Source organism: Parus major, chromosome 3 (genome assembly GCF_001522545.3).
Source record: "Parus major isolate Abel chromosome 3, Parus_major1.1, whole genome shotgun sequence".
Taxonomy (NCBI): Eukaryota; Metazoa; Chordata; class Aves; order Passeriformes; family Paridae; genus Parus; species Parus major.
The window spans coordinates 19190097-19210183 of record NC_031770.1 but is presented as its reverse complement, the minus strand read 5'-3'; the positions used below and the strand labels follow the sequence as shown (position 1 = coordinate 19210183).

Genomic DNA, 20087 nt, shown 5'->3' with positions numbered 1-20087 from the left:
ATCTATGTGAGGAAAAGTTAGTAGTTCTTTTTTTTCGTCTAGTTATAATCTGAAAATTTTATCTCACTCCGTTTACATTTCAAAGAAGTTTGAGTTAAGGGAAGAAGTGGTCTGTTCTAATTCTTCATTATAAATAAACAAGGAATGGAAACACTGCCTTTAGTGAAGCTGAATCTAGTTAGTTTACTCAATAAATCAGTATAAAACATAAAAATACTTATATATTTTAAGTTTTACATTATCTATATAAATACTTTTCAATGCCTTTGGTAGAATTAATATGAGAAGTTACAATGTAAAAAATGTACTAGTCACTAGGAATTTAATCTACAGTGATAGATTCCAATGTAGATGGACAGTCGAGGGATCAAACAGCTAACCATAGTCTTTATAGTCTTTCAGCTGTCAAAACACTCACATATGTTCATATTTGCTGAGGCAGAAATGAAAGCTTACAGTCTTTAATCGGTATTTGAATTAGTTTGCATATACATTTTGGAAAACTGACTTTAATGACAGCATTTAATGTTTTCTTATTTGTAAAATTCAGGATGTGATAGTTTAAGACGTTCCATTCTGATAAATTCTTCTCTCTGATGCCTTATTATAGGTGAATTACAGTACAACTGAATCACAGTTTCATTATTTGCACAGGCATTTTGGCCCTAAACAGGATTTTATTATCTACAAAGCATAAAAATACCCAGGACTGCAAAGAATTAATTTAGAGAACCTAAGCATATTGCACAGAACATAAAGTTGACCTTTACCGTCTACAGCTTTTGGAATGGAGTGGGATGTGGAACACATCGTAGATTTAATGTGGCACAACGCTGTCTGCAGAAACTTGGGTGGGACTGTGACTGCCTGCCCATTGCACCCGATGATTGAATCTGCTGTCACCAGCATCCTGATAATAATGAACATTCAGCTTAACGACCGTGATTATGATTATCATAATTGATGTGCAAGTGCAGTGTGTGAGGATCATTACAGCTGAACTGTACAGCAGAGAAACATGCCTTAGCTATTGATAATTTTACTTTCATGCATTGATTGGGATAAAATATGCCTTTCAAGTTCAACAGGCCAGCTTGATATAATTTTAGTAAGATTTCTACATGTATGAATTGATGCTTATGAGCTTCTGGCAAAACAGTCATTCTAGCTGTTTGTTTTGAATTGTTTCATTCCATTAATAATGGGAAATAATTAAATAATTACATGTTGTCTAGTGGAAATCACTTATAGAGTACTGCCAGTGTTAATCAAATATCAACTTCAAATAATTCTGATTATTATGGCCTTGCCTGGGCTAGGAAAAATAGCCCTCATAACTCACCACCAGCACATTTCTTCTTTTGGTGGAGCAGTGGAAGCAGGACTCTGGTCAACACTGCCGGCATTTTCACACTGTACTGCGTAGCAGGCAATAGTTGTTCCATATATAAATTATATCACTTCCATCTTTGTCACCAGAGGCAGAGAATTACAGGCTCAGATTCAGCCAGTGTAGATAAAGGCACAATCAACAGCTTCAGTTGCTTTTGTTCAACAGTGATTACCTTTAACTGTGATTGCATGAAGTTTCAGAAGTATTTAATTAAATCATGACATATATAACAGACAAAAACAAGTATGAATATATATTCCAAGCCAGAATTTATATAAAGAATGTTACATATGTACAATGAAAAGCACAGTTGCACTGCTTTACAGTAGGCATAAATTTGGCTCTTTGTCCAAGAACTGACAGATTTTCAATCTGGGTTAATAGAGAAAACAGAAAAAAATCTTGGGGGGGGGGGGGGGGAAAGAGATTTTTTTCTGTTTGAAAATTAGTTCTATCTCAACACATAAAACAGTCATGTCTAGCGGATGATGTCATTGTGAGGCAGAATTTTTGATACACTATTTGTGCTTTCCCATCCCTGACTATACTGAAATTTACTTAAATTCCACCTTAACTCCATTTTTCTTGCCTTCCAATGATTTGACTTGAGATCATAGGCATGATTTGTGTGAAGTTTTAAATTCTTTCTCGCTCAGACTGTGATTTCATTTTTATCAAAGGAATTTGCTAGTTTTCATTTTAATTACAAAAGATTATCCAAGATAAGATGTTGTGATACTGGCTAATCTGAACTGTCAGCTTTAATACTTTTTAAAACTTTAAAACCCATATTTACCAGTGTGCTTTGTGACAGAAGTTACTAATGTACATGAGAAGTGTTAGCACATATTTGGAATATCAGATTCCTAATTCCCCAATACAACCTCTGTGTGTTTTCCTAGACAATACAGATCTTACATAATGTAGCAGCCATAAGGGAATTATTAGATGGGTTGTAAGAATTTGCTTGTTCCAGTCTTGGTTTCCTCATGAGCCAAGTCAGGGATTGGTTTCCTGCCAAAATGGGATGCACTCCAGCAATCCCCAGCCCATGACATGGCTCCTGCATGGTTATTACTGCTAGCATGACTTGTTGTATCTATTCAGATGCTCCAACTGAACCCTTAGATTGAGTTATCAACTATCTGCTTCCAAAAAGCCACTACTTTCTCTCACTTCCTTTTCTATCCTGAGTCCTGCACCAAACCAAATCATTTAAATCCAAGGATCTAGTCCTACAACAATATCTACTATATTATTCATGAAAAGTCTGTCTGTACCCTGTAACATATATTTTCTAACCTGCAGCATTTATTTTCTGCTCTCAGAAGAACCACTTGGAGTCAGAATGGTCCTGTATCATCACATGAAAATCAGCCTGAATGATTCCCTGCCTTCACATAGGTTGATTCCCTGAACAGCGTTACTCTTCAATGCTGTGAGCTCCTTGGAGCTCAGGTGTTTGCCTACCTGATTAGGTAGTACAGAAAAAGAGCAGTGTTGCCCAATTTAATATCACAGAACAATTTAATCAGCAGGTGGTCTCTGAAACTGGGTAACAAAAAGTATCTTAAAGTCACTTTGGCAACTTCTAATCTATTTTTGTTTGTTTGTTTTGTTTTTGGTTTTTTTTTTTGGTAAATGTCATGACGTTCTGTTGAGACAGGTATTAAGAAAAGCAGGAGTGTGCCATGTCCAAAAATGGAACACCTCAAATTCAGAGGACTAGAATGAAATATCTCATATTTTAAGATGAACCCATTTCATTTTCCAGGAAAGAAAATGACAATTCCAACTTCTGACAGTTTACATAATGACCTTTCCAGGTTCCTTATGACTGTGTCATATTTACAGAATTACATTTTTTTATAAAGATCACTTTCAGTGCTTCCACTGGAAAGGTTTTTGAGCTGTAGATTGTTTTCTTTGAGAAAATCCTTAAGGTCACCACTGTTGGGTTGCTTTTGAAAAATGCTATGCTTGATATACAATTATTAATTATTATTAACAATCATTGAGCTTTCAAATTATTTTCTTGGTTGTAGAAAGATGGTAAACACTGTGAATCAAATTAAACCATGCAAAATTTACCCTTGGCTAATATTCAACTAAATGCAGAAAAGAATCTGTGGATAAGTGGAAGGGTGAAAAAACTTTCTGGTGGTTACTGATGAATCACAGGGTCTGATTTTGAAGTAATGCTACAAAGTAGTGTCTGAGAAGAGTCAAACCATTCAATTATTTGCATTAGAAGAGATACTGTCACCACTAGTCTAAAAAAATCCATTCTAGTGGTTATTTTTAAGGGTTTGTGGGCAACTAGTTGAATATTTTATAAAACCTGATTTTCAGTTCTGTAATTTCTCAGTGGGAAAATGCAGTCCCTTGATGATGATCCAAGGCTTTGAAGAATAAATTGATTCAAAAGAGAAAATTAGATGGCACTTATTATACTGTCTAACTAGGAATCCTCTGTCATTTGTCTGTTGGATGATAAATGCCTTGCTTTGCCTACCTTCCTCATTTAATAATGTAACTTGCATCTTAGTGGTATAAAAGAAAATCTTGCTTTTTTAGTAAGAGTTAACTTTAACCAGTATTTCTGTGAGAGTATGTATGTTTAAGCTTTGTAAATAATTCCTCTTGTACACATTGTTTAAACATTTTAAGGCCCATTATTTAATCAGAAACTCTTTAGAAATAGAGTATCTTTCCCAATTCCTTCAATACATGCTTAGTGTACATTACAGTAATTTGTGACACAGCTTTAAATTGCAAAAAAAACCCTCAATTAATCTAGAAACAGAAGATACTGAAGTTAAACATAATTTGTTTATATTCCTTTAGGTGTTGACTATTTGGATACGATTTTGTTTGTTGGAATTCAAAATACATACACTAAACTGGGAAATCCATGGCCTTGCCTTTTCATATCAGTTTTGATTCAGTATTGTTCAGTACTGTTCAGTATTCTTGGAATTAAGTGGATTTTTTTATATGTATGTCAAACATAATGTATTTCAACTCAATTCAATTTGCCACAATATTAAATTAAAAAGGCTATATTTTGAAGTCACTTGAAATTCTTTATGAAACTTGTCTGCAAAAGCAAGCTACTTATTATTTGATAATACTCACTGAGACCTTGTTTGTGCTTGTTAAATAGAGTTGAAATTAAGGTAACCAAAAGCTTTTCACACAATCCTCTGAGAATTACATGGGCCATACAACTGTTGAAAACTGCAGGTTTGAGAGTTGGTCCTCAGACCTACCATAATTGAGATATATCCATGGATCTGGTCCAATTGGCATCAGGTAAGGATCTGGCCCATAATGATTATAATACATATTTAAATACACACCATTCAGATAATGTTCTAGGAAAAATGGTGTTGCCCATTTTCTCAGAAGAACAGACTTTTAAAATCTCATCTTTAAATGTACATTGCTGGTGAGTTTGCAAAATTGAGGTCTAAGATCAGAGGCACATATTTTGATGACTTTCTTGCAACAGGTTCACTCACTGAAGACTACAGACTGCTGCATCTTGAAATGATGTCTGAATTAGAGATTTTGCTACACTGACTCATTGTGATTGTATAGTTTCATAATTTAAATGCTAATAACACTCATAGGTGTTCCAAGATATTATGCCAGGTATGAACCCAAGTTGAAAGAAAGGTTTTTCTTTTTTGTTTGTTTTGATGCTCTCTCCAGAGAGCAAAAGTACATTATTCTCAAAACACAGTGCAGAAAAATATATTTTAGAGTAACCTACCTTTCTTTAATTGGAAAAACCATAGTAAAAGCTTTGTGCAGTTATGTTAGAATGAATGAGACATGGAAAGTAGTACAGACTGCTTGTTGTCTTAATGGTTTGATGTAAGTTTCTAATGCTTCTTTCTTCAAAATTTATGTTTTTAATCAATTCTGGACTCATTTTCCCATTTTAAATCACGATATGATATTCACTTTAGAATACACTTCAGTGTTTATTCATTTAATGCAATGAAGAGCTGGTTTCAACATGCCCTTTACAAGCTCAGGTTAAAAGGATATTCCACCATGATAAACTATATTATTTGTTCTCTTACAGTCTTTGTTGATCTCTTACAGTCAATGTTGATCTCACTTTTCCATGTAGGAAAGTGAAAGGCATATCCAAATAAGGAGTGTTTTTATGAGCAGGCGATTTGCAATGTGTTAATGTTCTAGAATGAAAGTTATGGAATTATTCAGGACTAACATTTTCACCTCAAATTCAAACTTCACTTCCATTTTAATAACCTTACAAGCTTTGAGTTAATGTAAAGAGGTAACCACACCTCAGGTAGAGGAGTACGGTACAAAGACTGAAGGACACAGTACCAGTTTCATAAGTGTATTGGTTTTGTTTCTCATAATGAGACTATTTGAGTAGGAATTTACATTTTGACTGCAATAATAGGAACTAAAACTATTCCAAGCTTGTAGCTTTGAGACATGTTAGAATTTCTCACCTGTAGTCATGTGAAGGAATGACAGCATATATGATTAGTGCTTACCATTACCAACCAGACACCCTGCTCTTTTAAAGAATAACTTTTTAGATATGAGAGTCTCAAACTAAGAGGGGAAAAAGGAAAAAAGAGAAACAATAAAAACAGAACCTATTATCAGACTTTGTATACTAATGCAAAGCTGCTTGACTGAGCAGTGTAGTGTCAACCGTGTCTCTCTTCTAATGCTAAAAGTAATGCACATAGACAGAGTGACAATCAGAGTACAGCCTCCCATCAGCTGTAATTAATCTTTTAGTTAACAGAGACTAGAAAAGCTTCTCATCAGCCTCTTCTGAAGTCTGAGGCACCCTGTTTTTTGATGTTTGCATTCTGAGTAAAATTGTCCCCACCAGTTCTAACAAATTGAAACACCAGGCTAATTATGGCAGCTAATGAAGTGTGTGGAATGGTCACAGCTTGTCGTGAAACTGTTCCTTCAGCTCAGATTAGAGTTTCATCAATCACTTTTTTAAACTGATCCAGAATTGCTTCTGCCCAGTGCTTGGCATTTTTAATGCTGTTTCTGTAATTGGTTTTTTCCCCAAAGCTTAGGCTATTTTTTGAAATATTACATTCTCAGGACAGGACTTACAAACTCCAGTTTATAAAAAAACATTTCATTACTGCCTCTATCAGCTGATCAAATACTAGAAAGCTAATAAAAGAAGCAGAAATATAAAATTTGATATATTGCTTTTAATCCAGCTAAAAGTAGCAATAAAGCATATACACATATATGTATATGAATCATTATTACTGTGGGCTGGATGTACACTGCAATCTCATGAGACATGGTTTGTGGGCTGGATGGTTCAAATCCCACTGAAAGACCCAAATGAAATGAATGACTTCGTCTCAGCTTATTTCCTAGTGGATTGTGGTCCTCCATATATCACTCAAAGAGTTTGGCATGATTTGTAGTTTTTGTAGATGCCCAAGCCTTTGGCAAAAGGAAGACCAAAATGCATTGCTATTTAAAGAATTTCCACACTTCAGTTTAAATCTGAAGTCCTCAGAGAAGTATGGGAAACTTTACAGTACAACTTATATTGCTACTACGCTGTCAGTTAATAAATTAGCATATAAAACATTGCAGAAATTCTCACTTCCTCTTAATTTATAAGATATAATCATACTCAGCTATACGTTGAAAGTTCTGTATAGACATTAAAGGCGTAGATGTTAAAGTCTCAGGCTAAATTCTTTCCTTGATGTGGCCAGCAGAGTGTTGAATTTAGTTCAGAAGCTATCTATCTGAAAAATGAAATAAACTTTTGTTTATACACTACCACAGAATATCACTACACAAGTTGTTGCATTTACTATAACTTGTATTCATATCAGAACCAATGCAGCATGGATTTAGGTTTTGAATTGCTCAGCAATTTATTTTTAAAATTTGTGCTAATAAGTGTAATCCTTATCATTTTTCTGAACAGTGTTGAATCTGTAAAAATGTTTGGCTATAAATACCAGCTGTTCTTCTCCCCAAAGCTTCTAATCAGCAAGTTTGTCAGAACTAACTTCGTGCTAATGCCAAAACAAATCTGTGGCACCTGAGTGAGCAATCACTGTAGCTGATGCTATTCCAGAACTCTATCAAAGAACTGGTGGATTTACACAGAAGAAAAAGTGCTGCTGAAAATGTGACACATAAAGAAGATATGTTATCATATATGAGTAAAGACAGATAGAAAAAATAACAATAGCTATTAGTCTACAAGCTCTTGTTCCCATTTTATTGATTAATGAGAGCATTTGTAAACACTGGATGGGACATGACTAGTTTCTCTGGGCTTAGCTGATCTGCAAAGTAAGCTGCCTGCAAAATGAGAAAATATTCCTGTTTGATCACTTCTGTCTCTTCTGAAGGTAGCTTGTATTTCTGGAGAGGAAAACTGGGTTTTGCTTTAGGGTGCTAGGAGACATTGCTGACTGGTGTTTAGCTAGTTGCCCACAAGGACCACCAGGTCCTCTTCTGCAGAGGTGCTGCCCAGCCTGCTAGCCTTGAGTCTGCTTTGCTCTGGAGTGAATCTGTGCATTTGTCCATCCTGTGTTTTGTAACTTTCTGTCAGGCCATTCCTCCAGCCTGTCTACATCACTGAGTGACAGCCCTCCAAGGTCTCCATGGTACCCAGTACTTTGGTGGAATCTGGGAACCTGAGGAGAGAGCATTCCCTCTCCATCTCTAGGTCACTGAGGAAGATATTAACATAGGCCCCAAGAAGAGCACCTGAGAAAATATGTTGGTACCCAAGTTCCAGTTAAGGAGAAGCCATTCAATGCTACTCTTTGAACCTGAGACTCCAGGCAGCTGTTACATCTATTAGTCTGCACATCTAGACTATAATTTACCAGCTTGGTTAAAAGGATTCTCTGGGAGATTGTGTGAAAGCCTTGTTAAAGCTCAGCCAGACAGTGTCATCAACTGTTCTCCTTTGATCTGCATATCTAGTAATTTCATCACAGAAAACAATCAGGTTAGAAAGTATCATCCAGAACCATATGAAGCCAGATGAAATCTAACTGAAGTAATGGTTTTGCTGCATATCAGAAGCCAAATAAGATAAATGTTTTCAAGGATTTGATGATTTCAACTCGGAATTTTTCGTTCTTAACTCCTGGTGGCATGATTTTGGCAAGTTAGAGAGAGTTGCAACTTGATCTTGGCAGGTTAAACATTTTCTGGCATTAGTCTAGCAGGTTAAAAGTGGTTCAGAGTTTGTCTTGGCAGTGAGCACTTGGCACTGGCTTGTTTTCAGCTGGAAAGAGAATGTGGTAGTTGAACAGATTAGACAATGAAGAGGGAGCTTACAAATGGCCTAAGTCAAGACGTTTATCCCTAACTGCACTAGTGTTTAATTCAAGTCCTGTTGCTAGCAGAGTGTGTGTGATGGACAGGACAAGAAAATACAAATTTAAAAATACAAGTACTGTCCTAAAAATAAGTCCTTTACTTTTTTCATCAGCTGCTTTTTAAGTCTGTGGGGTTCTTTGTACATAGGAATGTAGTGTTAGTCTCCACCTCAGATTTAATAACTTCTTTAAAGGGTTATATATTTCTCATTAGAGTGTTCATTTTTGACAATGTTATTTATACATCTTAAATAGATTAAGATGGACTTCTTCTCCCCTCTTCCGAAATATTTTGTTAAAATACACTGTAAGAGATATTTGCATGACAATGGCAAATAAACACCTCTTGGGATTCTGAATACTTACTGAACTATTTCAACTGCACATTTGTTTTTTAGCCCAGATTCAGTAAAGTTCAAGGGTATCCAAGTATGAAATAGCTTGTGGAGAAATTCACATTGGTTTCTTAATTTAATTTACTTGTAAAAAAAGGCTACATAGTTGAAAAAACAGAGTATTGTCTTTGGCAGTTTTGGTTCACATACAGACATTCAGAACAGAGCTTGGGTGATGTTTCATAACATTGCCTAAAGTATGGTATAGCACCCACCGAAACTTTGTGTGGCAAGCTATACTTGTAATATTGATACTGACTCTGAACAGGTCTAAAAGTACCTGGAAAGTGTCTACATCAAGGTGACTTATTCTCCTGTAGATTAGCTTTATACACATAATGAAATTAATTAACTGAACAGTTATTTATAAGGGAGAATGTATTTCTCTCTAAAGCATAGTACAGCTAGTCCATGTTTGAGAGGAAGGACCAGACAGTGCCTTGGCTTGCAGATCATTAATAAATGGAATAAATGAACATACAGGGTACAGCTGGGAATTCCACACTTCCTTCCCCTTGGGCAACCACAATGACTGCAGGGTACTAAGTAAATGTAACAAATGCAAATTTGGACCACAAATCTTCATTGCTGGTTATATTACACATGACAAAAAAGACAGCCTAATTTCAGATCCCAGGTTAATTTTGCAGAAGCAATACTTACAGGAGAAAGTAATTTACTGGACCAAATTCTTCTCCTTTTTTTCCTTTGTCCTTCCTTGTATAGAACTTCCATCAAAGCCCAGAGATAATTTGCCTTTGCATGTGAGAAACGACAGTTTGGGGTTTTCATATTTGTAATCCTTAATGAACACAGCTATCACAGAATATCTTACTTGTTTAGGAATAGTTGTGCTTTCCTTGTACAGTGGCTGAAACTATTGCATTCTCAAGAGCATCATTATTTTTTGTCATGTCATAGCTTAATTTGTGTAGCTATGAAAGGGGATATGCTTTTGTTCCTTTGTCCAAACTGCTTCTAACCTTGCAGGAGCTAAAATAGGCTCTTTTCAAGCCTGGAACCCATCATCTCCTACCTTGCACAGATGAGGACAAGAAGTTTTAGAGCTTCATTTCTGTCAGTTGTCTCCAGCTATATCCAAAGAACAAATTGGCACAATTAGCTGTTGAGCTATGAAAGGAGACTTCAGTGAGCACAAATGAGTAGCAGAACACTTCATTCTCCAAATACTCCAGAAATGGAGGAATGGAGTAATAATTTTCATGTTAGGCTGTCCCAGGGGAGCACACATGGCTATGCTGTTCAAATTTGACACATCACGCAGGAAGTATCTAAACCTATGTGAGTATCAAGTCAGTGGTTTTACAAACTCATGAGCCATCATTAGAAATCTTTCATAATTCCTAACAAGCACTGCTTGAGTTTGGCTTCCTCATTTTTAATTCATAAAAGATAAAACATGTAAGAGTCAGTGATAGTCATAAATATCCATGAAAAATTAAGTGTAAAAATAATGAAATGTTTGTTACATAAATTAAGTAGCAATTAATGTTTTCTCTTTCTGTTTGGAAGATAGGATATTAAAATAGTGTTGTTAAATTTCCTACTGTGAACATAATTTCCTGATTCTTTTTTACAACACATTATCATAATGTCAATAAAAGACTAAAACTAACAAATAGAAAAAAAACTTGCCTGATGTAAGCGTAACACAGAAGGTTATAAAGTTTCCTTTTATGATGGCTATACAATATCATTTTATTTTAAGATCTAATAGCAAGTTGATTCAAAGGGTAAGACTTACAAAGTCATTAAAGCAAGTAGAAAATTGCCTTCTACCATAGTCACCCGGTCTTTTTAAATCAAAGAGTTTTATTGTTGGTGGTGATGTTTGCACTTGCAGGAGGTAATTAGGGAATGAGTTAGACATCAGACTCAGAGCCCTCAAGCTTGTCAACAAGAACCATAAACTTCACTTGAAAAAAAGAAAAGTCAGTTTAGAAGGCAAATTGCAGAAAATAGAGGGAAACAAGATCGTAACATTTTGAGTCAGTTTGACCTCTGCTGTGTCTATCCACAATATGGAGAAGCTCATAAAATATCCTGTGCTTCCAGGAAAAGTTTATTGCTCCTACCAGAAAGAACAAAATGTAGAGGTTTTCAAATTGGTAACAGTAGTAGACAGTTGAATGAGGAGGTAGATGTTGGTTCCTCCTTCTCCTCTGCATCCTGTTGGTAAGCTAAATAGAGAAAGGTGCAATTCTACCCCATTCATCACAGCAGTGGTCACTTGTCAGCTCTGGGCAGGGAATTCTGATTTTTTTTTTTCCCTGGGAGTCAATACCTCTATGCTGACACAATGAGATCCAGTCCCTAAGGCAAGATCCAGGCTTTTGTTATTATCTCTTTTTTGAAGGGGCTGGTTGACCCAATTGGTTAACACATTAGCTTTTCAATTTTATAGCCTTAAGTCATGGAAGACCTCTTCCTAGATTTTGGTTTCTTTCTCCACAGCAGAAAGTAAAGCTGGCAGTCTGTGCCCACCAGCCACAAAAACAGAGTTGTGCCAAACAACTCTGTCCTGAACTTTCTGGCTAATTAGCTTTTGAAGCTGTGGCCAAGGAATACGTTCTGTTGCCCATGGGAAGAAGTATGAACCTGTTATTAATGTCCCAGCTCATATCTCTAAGTAAGTCTTATGAGCAGTGCTGCTTAAAGAGACTAAATGTACTACAGGGAATTAAAAATTATAGTACTCCTTTCGCTGACTGAAATATTGTAAACTTGGTACACTGGGGCCAGGATTGGTGTCAATGTACTTTGTGTGAAAAGTGCAATAGAAGCATTAGTATTTGACAGCCCTGGTTGAAATAAGTGAAATTAATGGAGCTCTTTTCATATACGACAAGGCCATGGCACCCCTTTCATGCTGCTTACAGACAGAGAAAAGTCAATACTTTTTTATTACTTGATGCTGACCTACATTTTGCACTACAAGTGCCAGGCCCACTAATTGGTTTCAGTTGTGAGAAAAGTTTGCCCCAAAGAAACACTGGAGCAGATAAATCAATCTTTTTTAGGGTAGCTTAGTGGGTTTTGAGCACTTGAAATGACATTTGTGTTGTATTGACAGAATGGGTTGTTACACTCATTTTGTCATGTCAGAAGGCCCTGTACTAGTTGGAAGTATTGTTAACCAGTATTGATAAATTTGCTGAGAATAAAAGTTAGCTGGATCAACATTTTACTTGTCTAACAGCTTACTGTTTGTGGTTTGCTTCCTTGTTAGAGACCTCTGTGTCTATTAACAGGTCAGAAGACTTTCTATGACAGCTCAATTTAAAACTTTAATTTTACTATTACAAGCATTAGGATCATAGGAAACACTTAAATATGACCACTTAGTGTTAAACAGGTGGGGTTGTGGACTGGAGCTGTGCAGTGACACTTGGCAGTACTGCCTGGTTTCCAAAGGAGTTGTGCACATGGGATGTCTCCTGGCTTTGTAGGAAAGCTACAGTGCTCAGTGGCTTAGCTTATACCTCCTACAGGGAAATTTCTGCAGAATTTCCCACTGTGCCCTCTAAGGTCTTGGTGTGTATCTGTGGATACTGGTTTCAAAGTATTGTTTCCTGGTTTTACTACTCAGTAGCATGAAGATAGAATTATGATTCCAGCAGCTGTGCCAATTTTTCCTTATTCCTTCTGCCATTAATAACTAACAGAATTTACTGTTAATTAATTTTATTAATTCAGAATAGGTGTTTTATAAAGAGAAGAATAGAAGAGGCCTAATGTCTCTATTGGAGCAACAGCTACAATTCCAGTACTGCAAAAGTTTTTCTGAGATGCAAACTTTTCATGGATTGGTTCTCCTTTTACACAGCACATGGTGTCATGGTTGACATAATACTTTTATACACTGTCTTTAGTATTTTTTCATTGACTCAGAAGAGGACTCACTGCCCTGAATATCTGCAATTGATGGAATGCTTTGCATTTCAGTATATACTTTTCATTATACAATTTTTATTTGAAACTTCTGCACATACTGCTTCTACTAACCCATGAAGGAAATCTATATTTGTACAACCTAACACAACTTTAATCTCAATTCATGCAACCTAATCTGTACTTATTCAGGAACCCCAACTTTTGTCATTACAGAGAAAGGAAAGACTCTTGTATCCTGTAAATCAGATAATGTGAGTTTATTGCATGTTTATTGTTCCAGGTTTATCACATGCTTAACAGTTTCATAATTATTATGGACTTGAGAGATTTGATATATGCAATTACCTGAAGTGTGTATGCAGGAGCTGAGAATGAATGGTAATAATAGTGCTCTCTGGCCTTAAAATCTGAGAGTAGATACACTACTGCTGTTTGTCTGTTCTTGCTTTGGTCTGAGGCAGCTGACTTTCTACTTCATTAAATTTCCAAGATACTCAATTGTAATTCCTATCTCATTTTGAACTGCATTTTTACATTACGGGATATCGTGCAGTACTCTCAAAATTGCTTGGAAAGAAATATTGTTAGTACAAGTTTGTTTCTAGAATATCACAGGAGTCATTTTCAAAGGCCTCCAAACCAATATGAAGGTCTACAAGGTCTTGTTCATTTGCCAGTGTTTGTACGTGATCTGTTTTTATGTAAGACTGCATCGTCAGATGAAAAATGTCTTTGGAATTTGCTTTAATAACATTCCAGATATAGACTATGTAACCATTTGGCAAGTCTAATCTATGACATCAGAGTGCTGATTGAGACAAATCTTTGGTGGCTTTATGCCACCTTTTTTGACTCCATTGTTTTGAACTGATGAGCTCACAAGCTCAAGTAGCCAAATATATTGAAATGATCCATAGGTCTTGTTAAGCTCTGTCAGTTGAACTTGAATCACTTACAATTTTCTAGAGTGAAAGGAGTCAAAGCTGGACAAGTTTAAAAAGGAAGTGTTACATTAACTTCGGGAATTTCAAAGTAGGTCTCATTGCTGAGAATTACAGATCTCTGATGCTGAGAATTATATGGCATGATTTAAGAATGCATTGTGGAAAAATTCCATAAATCTCAGCTCCTTGCTCCTGTGGTCTTGAGAGTGCAAAACTATAAGGTCAATCTCACCAATATGTGTGAATTCATATTTGTAAATCTATTCATTCCAACTACCAATAGAGAGTAACTGATGGTGAAAATAATTTTGAAGAAGCCCGTTTTTCTCCACTCGCAACCTATGTTCTTCAGAAGGATTATTTACATAACTTCATAACTTCTATGCTATGTAACAAACAGCTTAAATTCAAGATGATTCCTATCAGAATCAATGAGGAGTGCATCACTGTGTTCCCTGCATGTTTTGAGTGGTCATTTCACCATCATGTTAGATGGATATGAGAACCTGGCTTCCAATTCCTTTCTCTTTATTCTGTGAGGTAGATCTTTCAAGGCCAGGTGGTGTTTTCAGGCCTTACTTTATCTCTCTGTTGGAATCCAATTAAAATCTTTATCTTCAAGTACAGAAAAAATAGAAACAAGATCTGTTTCCCAAAAAGATATTTATATTTTACATGCATGCTATGCAATTTTTACCTAGTGTACATTCTAAATTTCTTTAATTCATGTAACTCTAAAGCCAGCATGCTTTTATTTATCCATCAGACTCTGTAATGTTTCCTAAATGTGGTCAAACATAACTGCTGTCGTCATAATCAGAGCCAGTTGTTTAAATGCTCAGTTGTGAGTATCTAGTGGAATAGTTTTAAATAACAAGATAAACAGTACAGCTGCCAAACCAAAGTAATCTTACACTGAGGGGGTGTGTGGCACAAAAAATTTCCTCTTTGTCATTTTGATTTGAGTTTGAAGCTGGACCTGGGCTTAGTTCCAACTCAAAAACACTGTTCACTTCAAAGGCTCCTAAATCGTCCCAAGGAGCTAATTTTGGCAGCCAATTGTTTTTGTTTGGCCAGGAATCCTAATAGCAAAAGCCGTCTGCTCCAGCAAATGAAGATCTCTGCAATGCTCAGCCTTCCCATTCCTGATGTTATCCTGATATGGGGAGTGCACAGGTTTCACTGGTTTCCCTGTCTCACTCAAGGTTCACCACTTGTCAAACTGTTCATGATTTCTTAAGCTGTATGTAACTGTCCTGCATGTTAATTAAAGTACTTCCTGTTTAAAAACAATGGATACCATGTTCTGCTCTGAATTACTGCTTAATCCTAAATTATTGCTGGATTATCTGCTTGCTTTCTCAGCAACTAGAGCTGGTTTGTTGATTTTTCCGTTCCCATGAACAGAATTATTCTGGTTAATTTACTGAATTAAATATAACTAGCGTCACTTTAGAAGAAAACCATTTGCAGTTGTGTTGGAGATAGCATAATATTTATTATAATAATTATATGGACAACTTTTCTTGTGGTAAGAAGGTGCTCGTGATTTGGAACAGACACTGAAAATTAGAGTATTTTGCCATTCTAAAAGTTTAATATGAAAATATGCAAATAGGCTGTTTCTGTTGAATAAGAAATGGGCCAGTACAAGGCATAGAGAAACATTAAAAAGTAAATCTTGTGCATCATGTAGGAATGGGATAGTACTCACTTTCACAGCACACATGGATTATTTTATTTTTAATGTTTGTCTACCTTATTATTTTAAGATTTATGCATCAGAATTTTGGAGGAAACGTAATAAACAAATTTAAGTATGAGATGTAAGAAATGATACTGTCTCAGTTTGGCAATGTGCAATGCAGATGAAATACAGGTGGGCCCAATAAGTGTTTGCATGAAGCTTACTAGAAGTCAGAGGTGCTCTGCTGAGATACAGCTGAACTGTGGTCTGTGAATTAGCCAAGTCCAAATTGTCCAGGGAATGATAATTCTGTTTCATGTCATTAAAAAAAAAAAAATAAAAAAAATAAAAAAATTCATTCTATCTTAAAGAGAAAATGAAACTTTTCAAATTGGGAAATGTGTTGAAAAGATAAAACTTTTTTGCTTTCATTCACTCATGGCCTCAAACATTCCATGAAGACGATTCAATTTCATTCACTTTCCCAGAGATACTTGTTGGCAATAGAAAACAGTACAAAGTATTCAGACCAACTTCTTAAAAATGAATAATCAGATCCTAGAAAGCTGAGAATTTATGTGTGGCATGTTACTGTCTAAAAGTAAAAACCATTTTAATACAAACCAAGTATATTCTATTTTTATACTATCTTCAGTACTTCAGGTTCAAAGAAGATAATTTTGTTTAGAAGGCTTTAAAACCTTGACCTTAAATATGATGGACTTGCTAATCATTTACCATGAGTATTTATTAGTAAGTAGAGAAATCAAAATATGGTTTGGAACACTTAGGTTGATTTACATTCTTGTTTGTTGGCTGAACTGACATTGCACCCTTAAGGCACAGCTTCACTTGTGTTTCCCTCATTCAATTTAGATTTTTAAGCATTTGCATTTAAAAAATTGAATGTGATAAGCAAGATAAGGTTTTTTTACCTGGGAAAAAAAACATGTTCAGGAATCACCCTGCTTCTCCTAATCAATTTGTTGCCACTAATACTTATTTAATATATATATTTTTTATTACCATTTTATTACCATTTCTTTTGGAGCTGTTTTAATACTTTTATTTCAGTGTTAACCAGAGTGGAAAAGTTAAAATATAGCAAGGCTATTGTGCTTTCTTTAACCTGCCTGGTTGCCAGGGAGGAGAATAAACCTCTGCATACTATGATTTACCAGAGACTATTAAATGTAGTTTCTAGAGCAGGAAATTTCTGCAGTTCTTATAGTTGCTGAGAGTTTGAAATACATATTTGCTTTCAACTAAATCCATTCTTTTGGTCCTCTTCAAGGTAATATTAATTTAATGTAAAAATGTGTATTTAATATTCACTATTTTGCATAACTTGCATTCTATCTTATGTAACGAAATGTAAGTAGAAGACAACGTTTAGAACTCTAAAATATCTTAAAAAAAAAAAAAAAAAAGGCAAACCCATTTAAGCCTAACATCATTTTTTGTCTCTTTTCTTTAGGACTTTGAAACAATGTTTTCATCGATTGTTCTCTTCGAAAAGTTTGGAAAAACTTATTCCAGCACTGGACAAATAGTGTAAATGTCCTGAAAACTACAAACTATAAGACTATGAAAAGTAGTCAATAAATTTATTACAGCAAATACACAGCAGCATGGTGACTGAATGTCTCAAAAAATACTCTTTGTGTGATGTATACTTTTTCTGAAGTAATTTTAATTGATTTTGCTTGAAATTTAGGCAATATGGCTTCCAAGATTTATAAAAATTAATTTTTTTAAAAAAAGTATTATCTTAAGGAAATTATTTCTGCAAATGCTGTACTTCGTTTAGTATAAATAATTTGGGATGCAAAATCAGAGTGATCAAATAAAATACTTGGAACCACATTTATTTATTACGTTTGTAAGTGAGGTTAACACTAAAAAGAAAATAGTGTAAAATTTATCTGTCTTTTCTTTCCTCACAACTATAAATGTATCTGGTCCATCACTGTTGTTCTTCATCTTCAGTGTTAGTATCCTTGACTGATCCATGACTTCAGAAGTGCAGAATAGGCATTTACGTAGAAAATATTATTTAAAAGCCTGTTAGTAATTCTGTGGGTGAAGGAACTTAAGCTTTGAAAAGGTAAAGTTCTGAAAACATAGATACCTTTATTACTAGGTCAATTTCTCTAATTCTATTTAATTTTCTTTATCAGTACGTGCACATTTACTCCTATCCCATATGCCTTGAGTACAAAATAGTATGATGCTTGGTCAGAAGAACACACTTGATGACACAAAACTGATGCTTATTTCCTCTGTCCATTAGCAAGCAGTCCTACAAAATATTGAGTATCCTCAGAGCCCATCCACTTCACAAGTCTCAGAGAATTCAGCATCATGGGCAGATCTCAGCATATCTAAAGATCAAATTATAAGCTGGTTCTTAAAATCATGTGAGAGAATCTTTACAGGAATTTAATGCTGAATTTTCTATGATACCATATTTGCTTTTTATATAGTTTGACTATATTTGAAGCAAATATGTCTGTTCATCTCTTACTCAGTAGTAAGCTTTTTTATTACTAGTTGTTTGTTTTTTTTAAATGTGATTCTTCTGGCCTCTAAAAATGTGAAGAAAACCTCAATGTCTGTTTGTATGAATATTTTTCTGAACCTGGTCTAGTGGAAGATGTGCCTGCTTATGGTGTGGAGGTTGGAACGGGATGATCTTTAAGGTATCTTGCAATGCCAGCCACTCTGATTCTATGAACTAAGAGTCACAAATTTCCCTTCTATAGGTTTTCATCTCTCAGCCTATGTGAAAAGGTTTTACTGCTACCACACACCAGAGTAAAAGTCCTTCCAATTCTATTCCAGCAGGTTGCAAGAGCTGTACCAGTATCACTTTTTGGAGTTTGTTATTTTCAAGCGTTAAAAAGTTTATTTCTGTTATGAGAAATTAAGTCTGGGAAGCAGGAAGCAGCCACCCCAGTGGCTGAGTTTCCTGGGTAAGATTTAATCTGATCCAATGTATCAGAGTGCTTTAGTTGTCCCTGGAAGGGACTGAACACTTCAATGAGACACTTGTGCAAAACTGTTGATGAATAAAGATGGCACAGTAATTTTTATATGTGAGAGCTATCTATTTGATTGCTTCAGCTTTCAAGTAGTTCATCACAGTAATTCACCCTGTGTTGCCTCTTTAACTTCCTACTGCAGTTTCCCATCAGTCCGATTAGAAATGGCAATGCCTTTATCAGATTAATCTTTCTTTCTCTTTCTTCCTTTCAGTATCTCTGACCCCAGGACAAAACAAAGCCTCCCACACAGCCTGTACTGCAGGGTGGTGGTGCACGTGGCTGAGGGACCAGAGCACAGGGGGAGATTAAACCCAACACTTCCAGTTGGAATTGTTTGATACACACACACACACACCTTTCCTCATCTTACTATAAAAAACCCAAAGCTTTTCTATTTCTGAGCAGATAACCAGAAACATTCTTACACAAAACCAGGTATGTTTACTTTATTAGATAAATAAACACCCACAAAACTAATAAAGTAGCAAACGTAGTACCTGTGGGGTTTGGATTTTGGGCATCTTTTGCAAATTGTATTTCACAGGGAATCCAATTTTCTTTATCTGGAGTTCAAACAGAATTTGTCATTCATGGGCCTATAGCATCCAAATTATTTTGTGTGGCTACAGTATAACCCCAGAACCCTTTTATTTCTCATCAAATACATTCAGCACTCACATTTACACAAACCACTTGATAATTATTCTAGAGGGACTATTTTGCTTAAATAGAAATGTTTGCATGTCGCAAACTTAGAGTTTTAACTAAAGTCAGTTAAAGATAAAATTTTTACGTTTCTGTTCACTGCAGTAATATAATGAACAAGACAGGAAGAAATTTGATGGTATCATTGTGTAACCAACTGTCAGTATAAATACTGATTGTGTGAGTGGTTTTACTTTACTCCTGTGTAACTTTCTTCCTGATATAGTTTATTCTTCTGGTTTAATTACCAAACTGCTTTTTCTAATATATTTTTCCAGTATATTGTATTTTTAACATATTATATATTCTGTGTTTTCTTTATTAATAAAATTGTTGGTTTATAACATGCTTCAGAGAAGACATTTCTATCTTATTGTTAAAATCTATTCTTAAAGTACAAAATCTTAACACACAGAATAGCACCAGGAAATAAGGAACCAAGAAATGAGCTGAGAACTCTGAAAATTTGTAAGGGACTCCTGAACCTTGAAGAATCTGCAAGACTTGTATTCTCTTAGAAATGTTGTTGGCTATGACATTTAGCAGAACTCTCACAACAGTACCTGAAAATCAAAAAGAATCACTGTGATGGTAGGGAAATAGA

The 20087-nt window shown here is 35.3% G+C and overlaps 1 protein-coding gene across 1 annotated transcript in view; it reads left to right on the top strand.

Moving 5' to 3' along the window:
* SPATA17 (spermatogenesis associated 17) overlaps positions 1–19831 on the top strand; it is an 88153-nt gene extending 68322 nt beyond the window's left edge. Inside the window, exon 10 of the mRNA XM_015622284.2 lies at positions 17209–19831. Coding sequence (XP_015477770.1) covers positions 17209–17289 — 81 coding nt within the window. The 3' untranslated portion in view covers positions 17290–19831. The remainder of the gene's footprint in view (positions 1–17208) is intronic.
* The last annotated feature ends 256 nt before the right edge of the window (positions 19832–20087 follow it).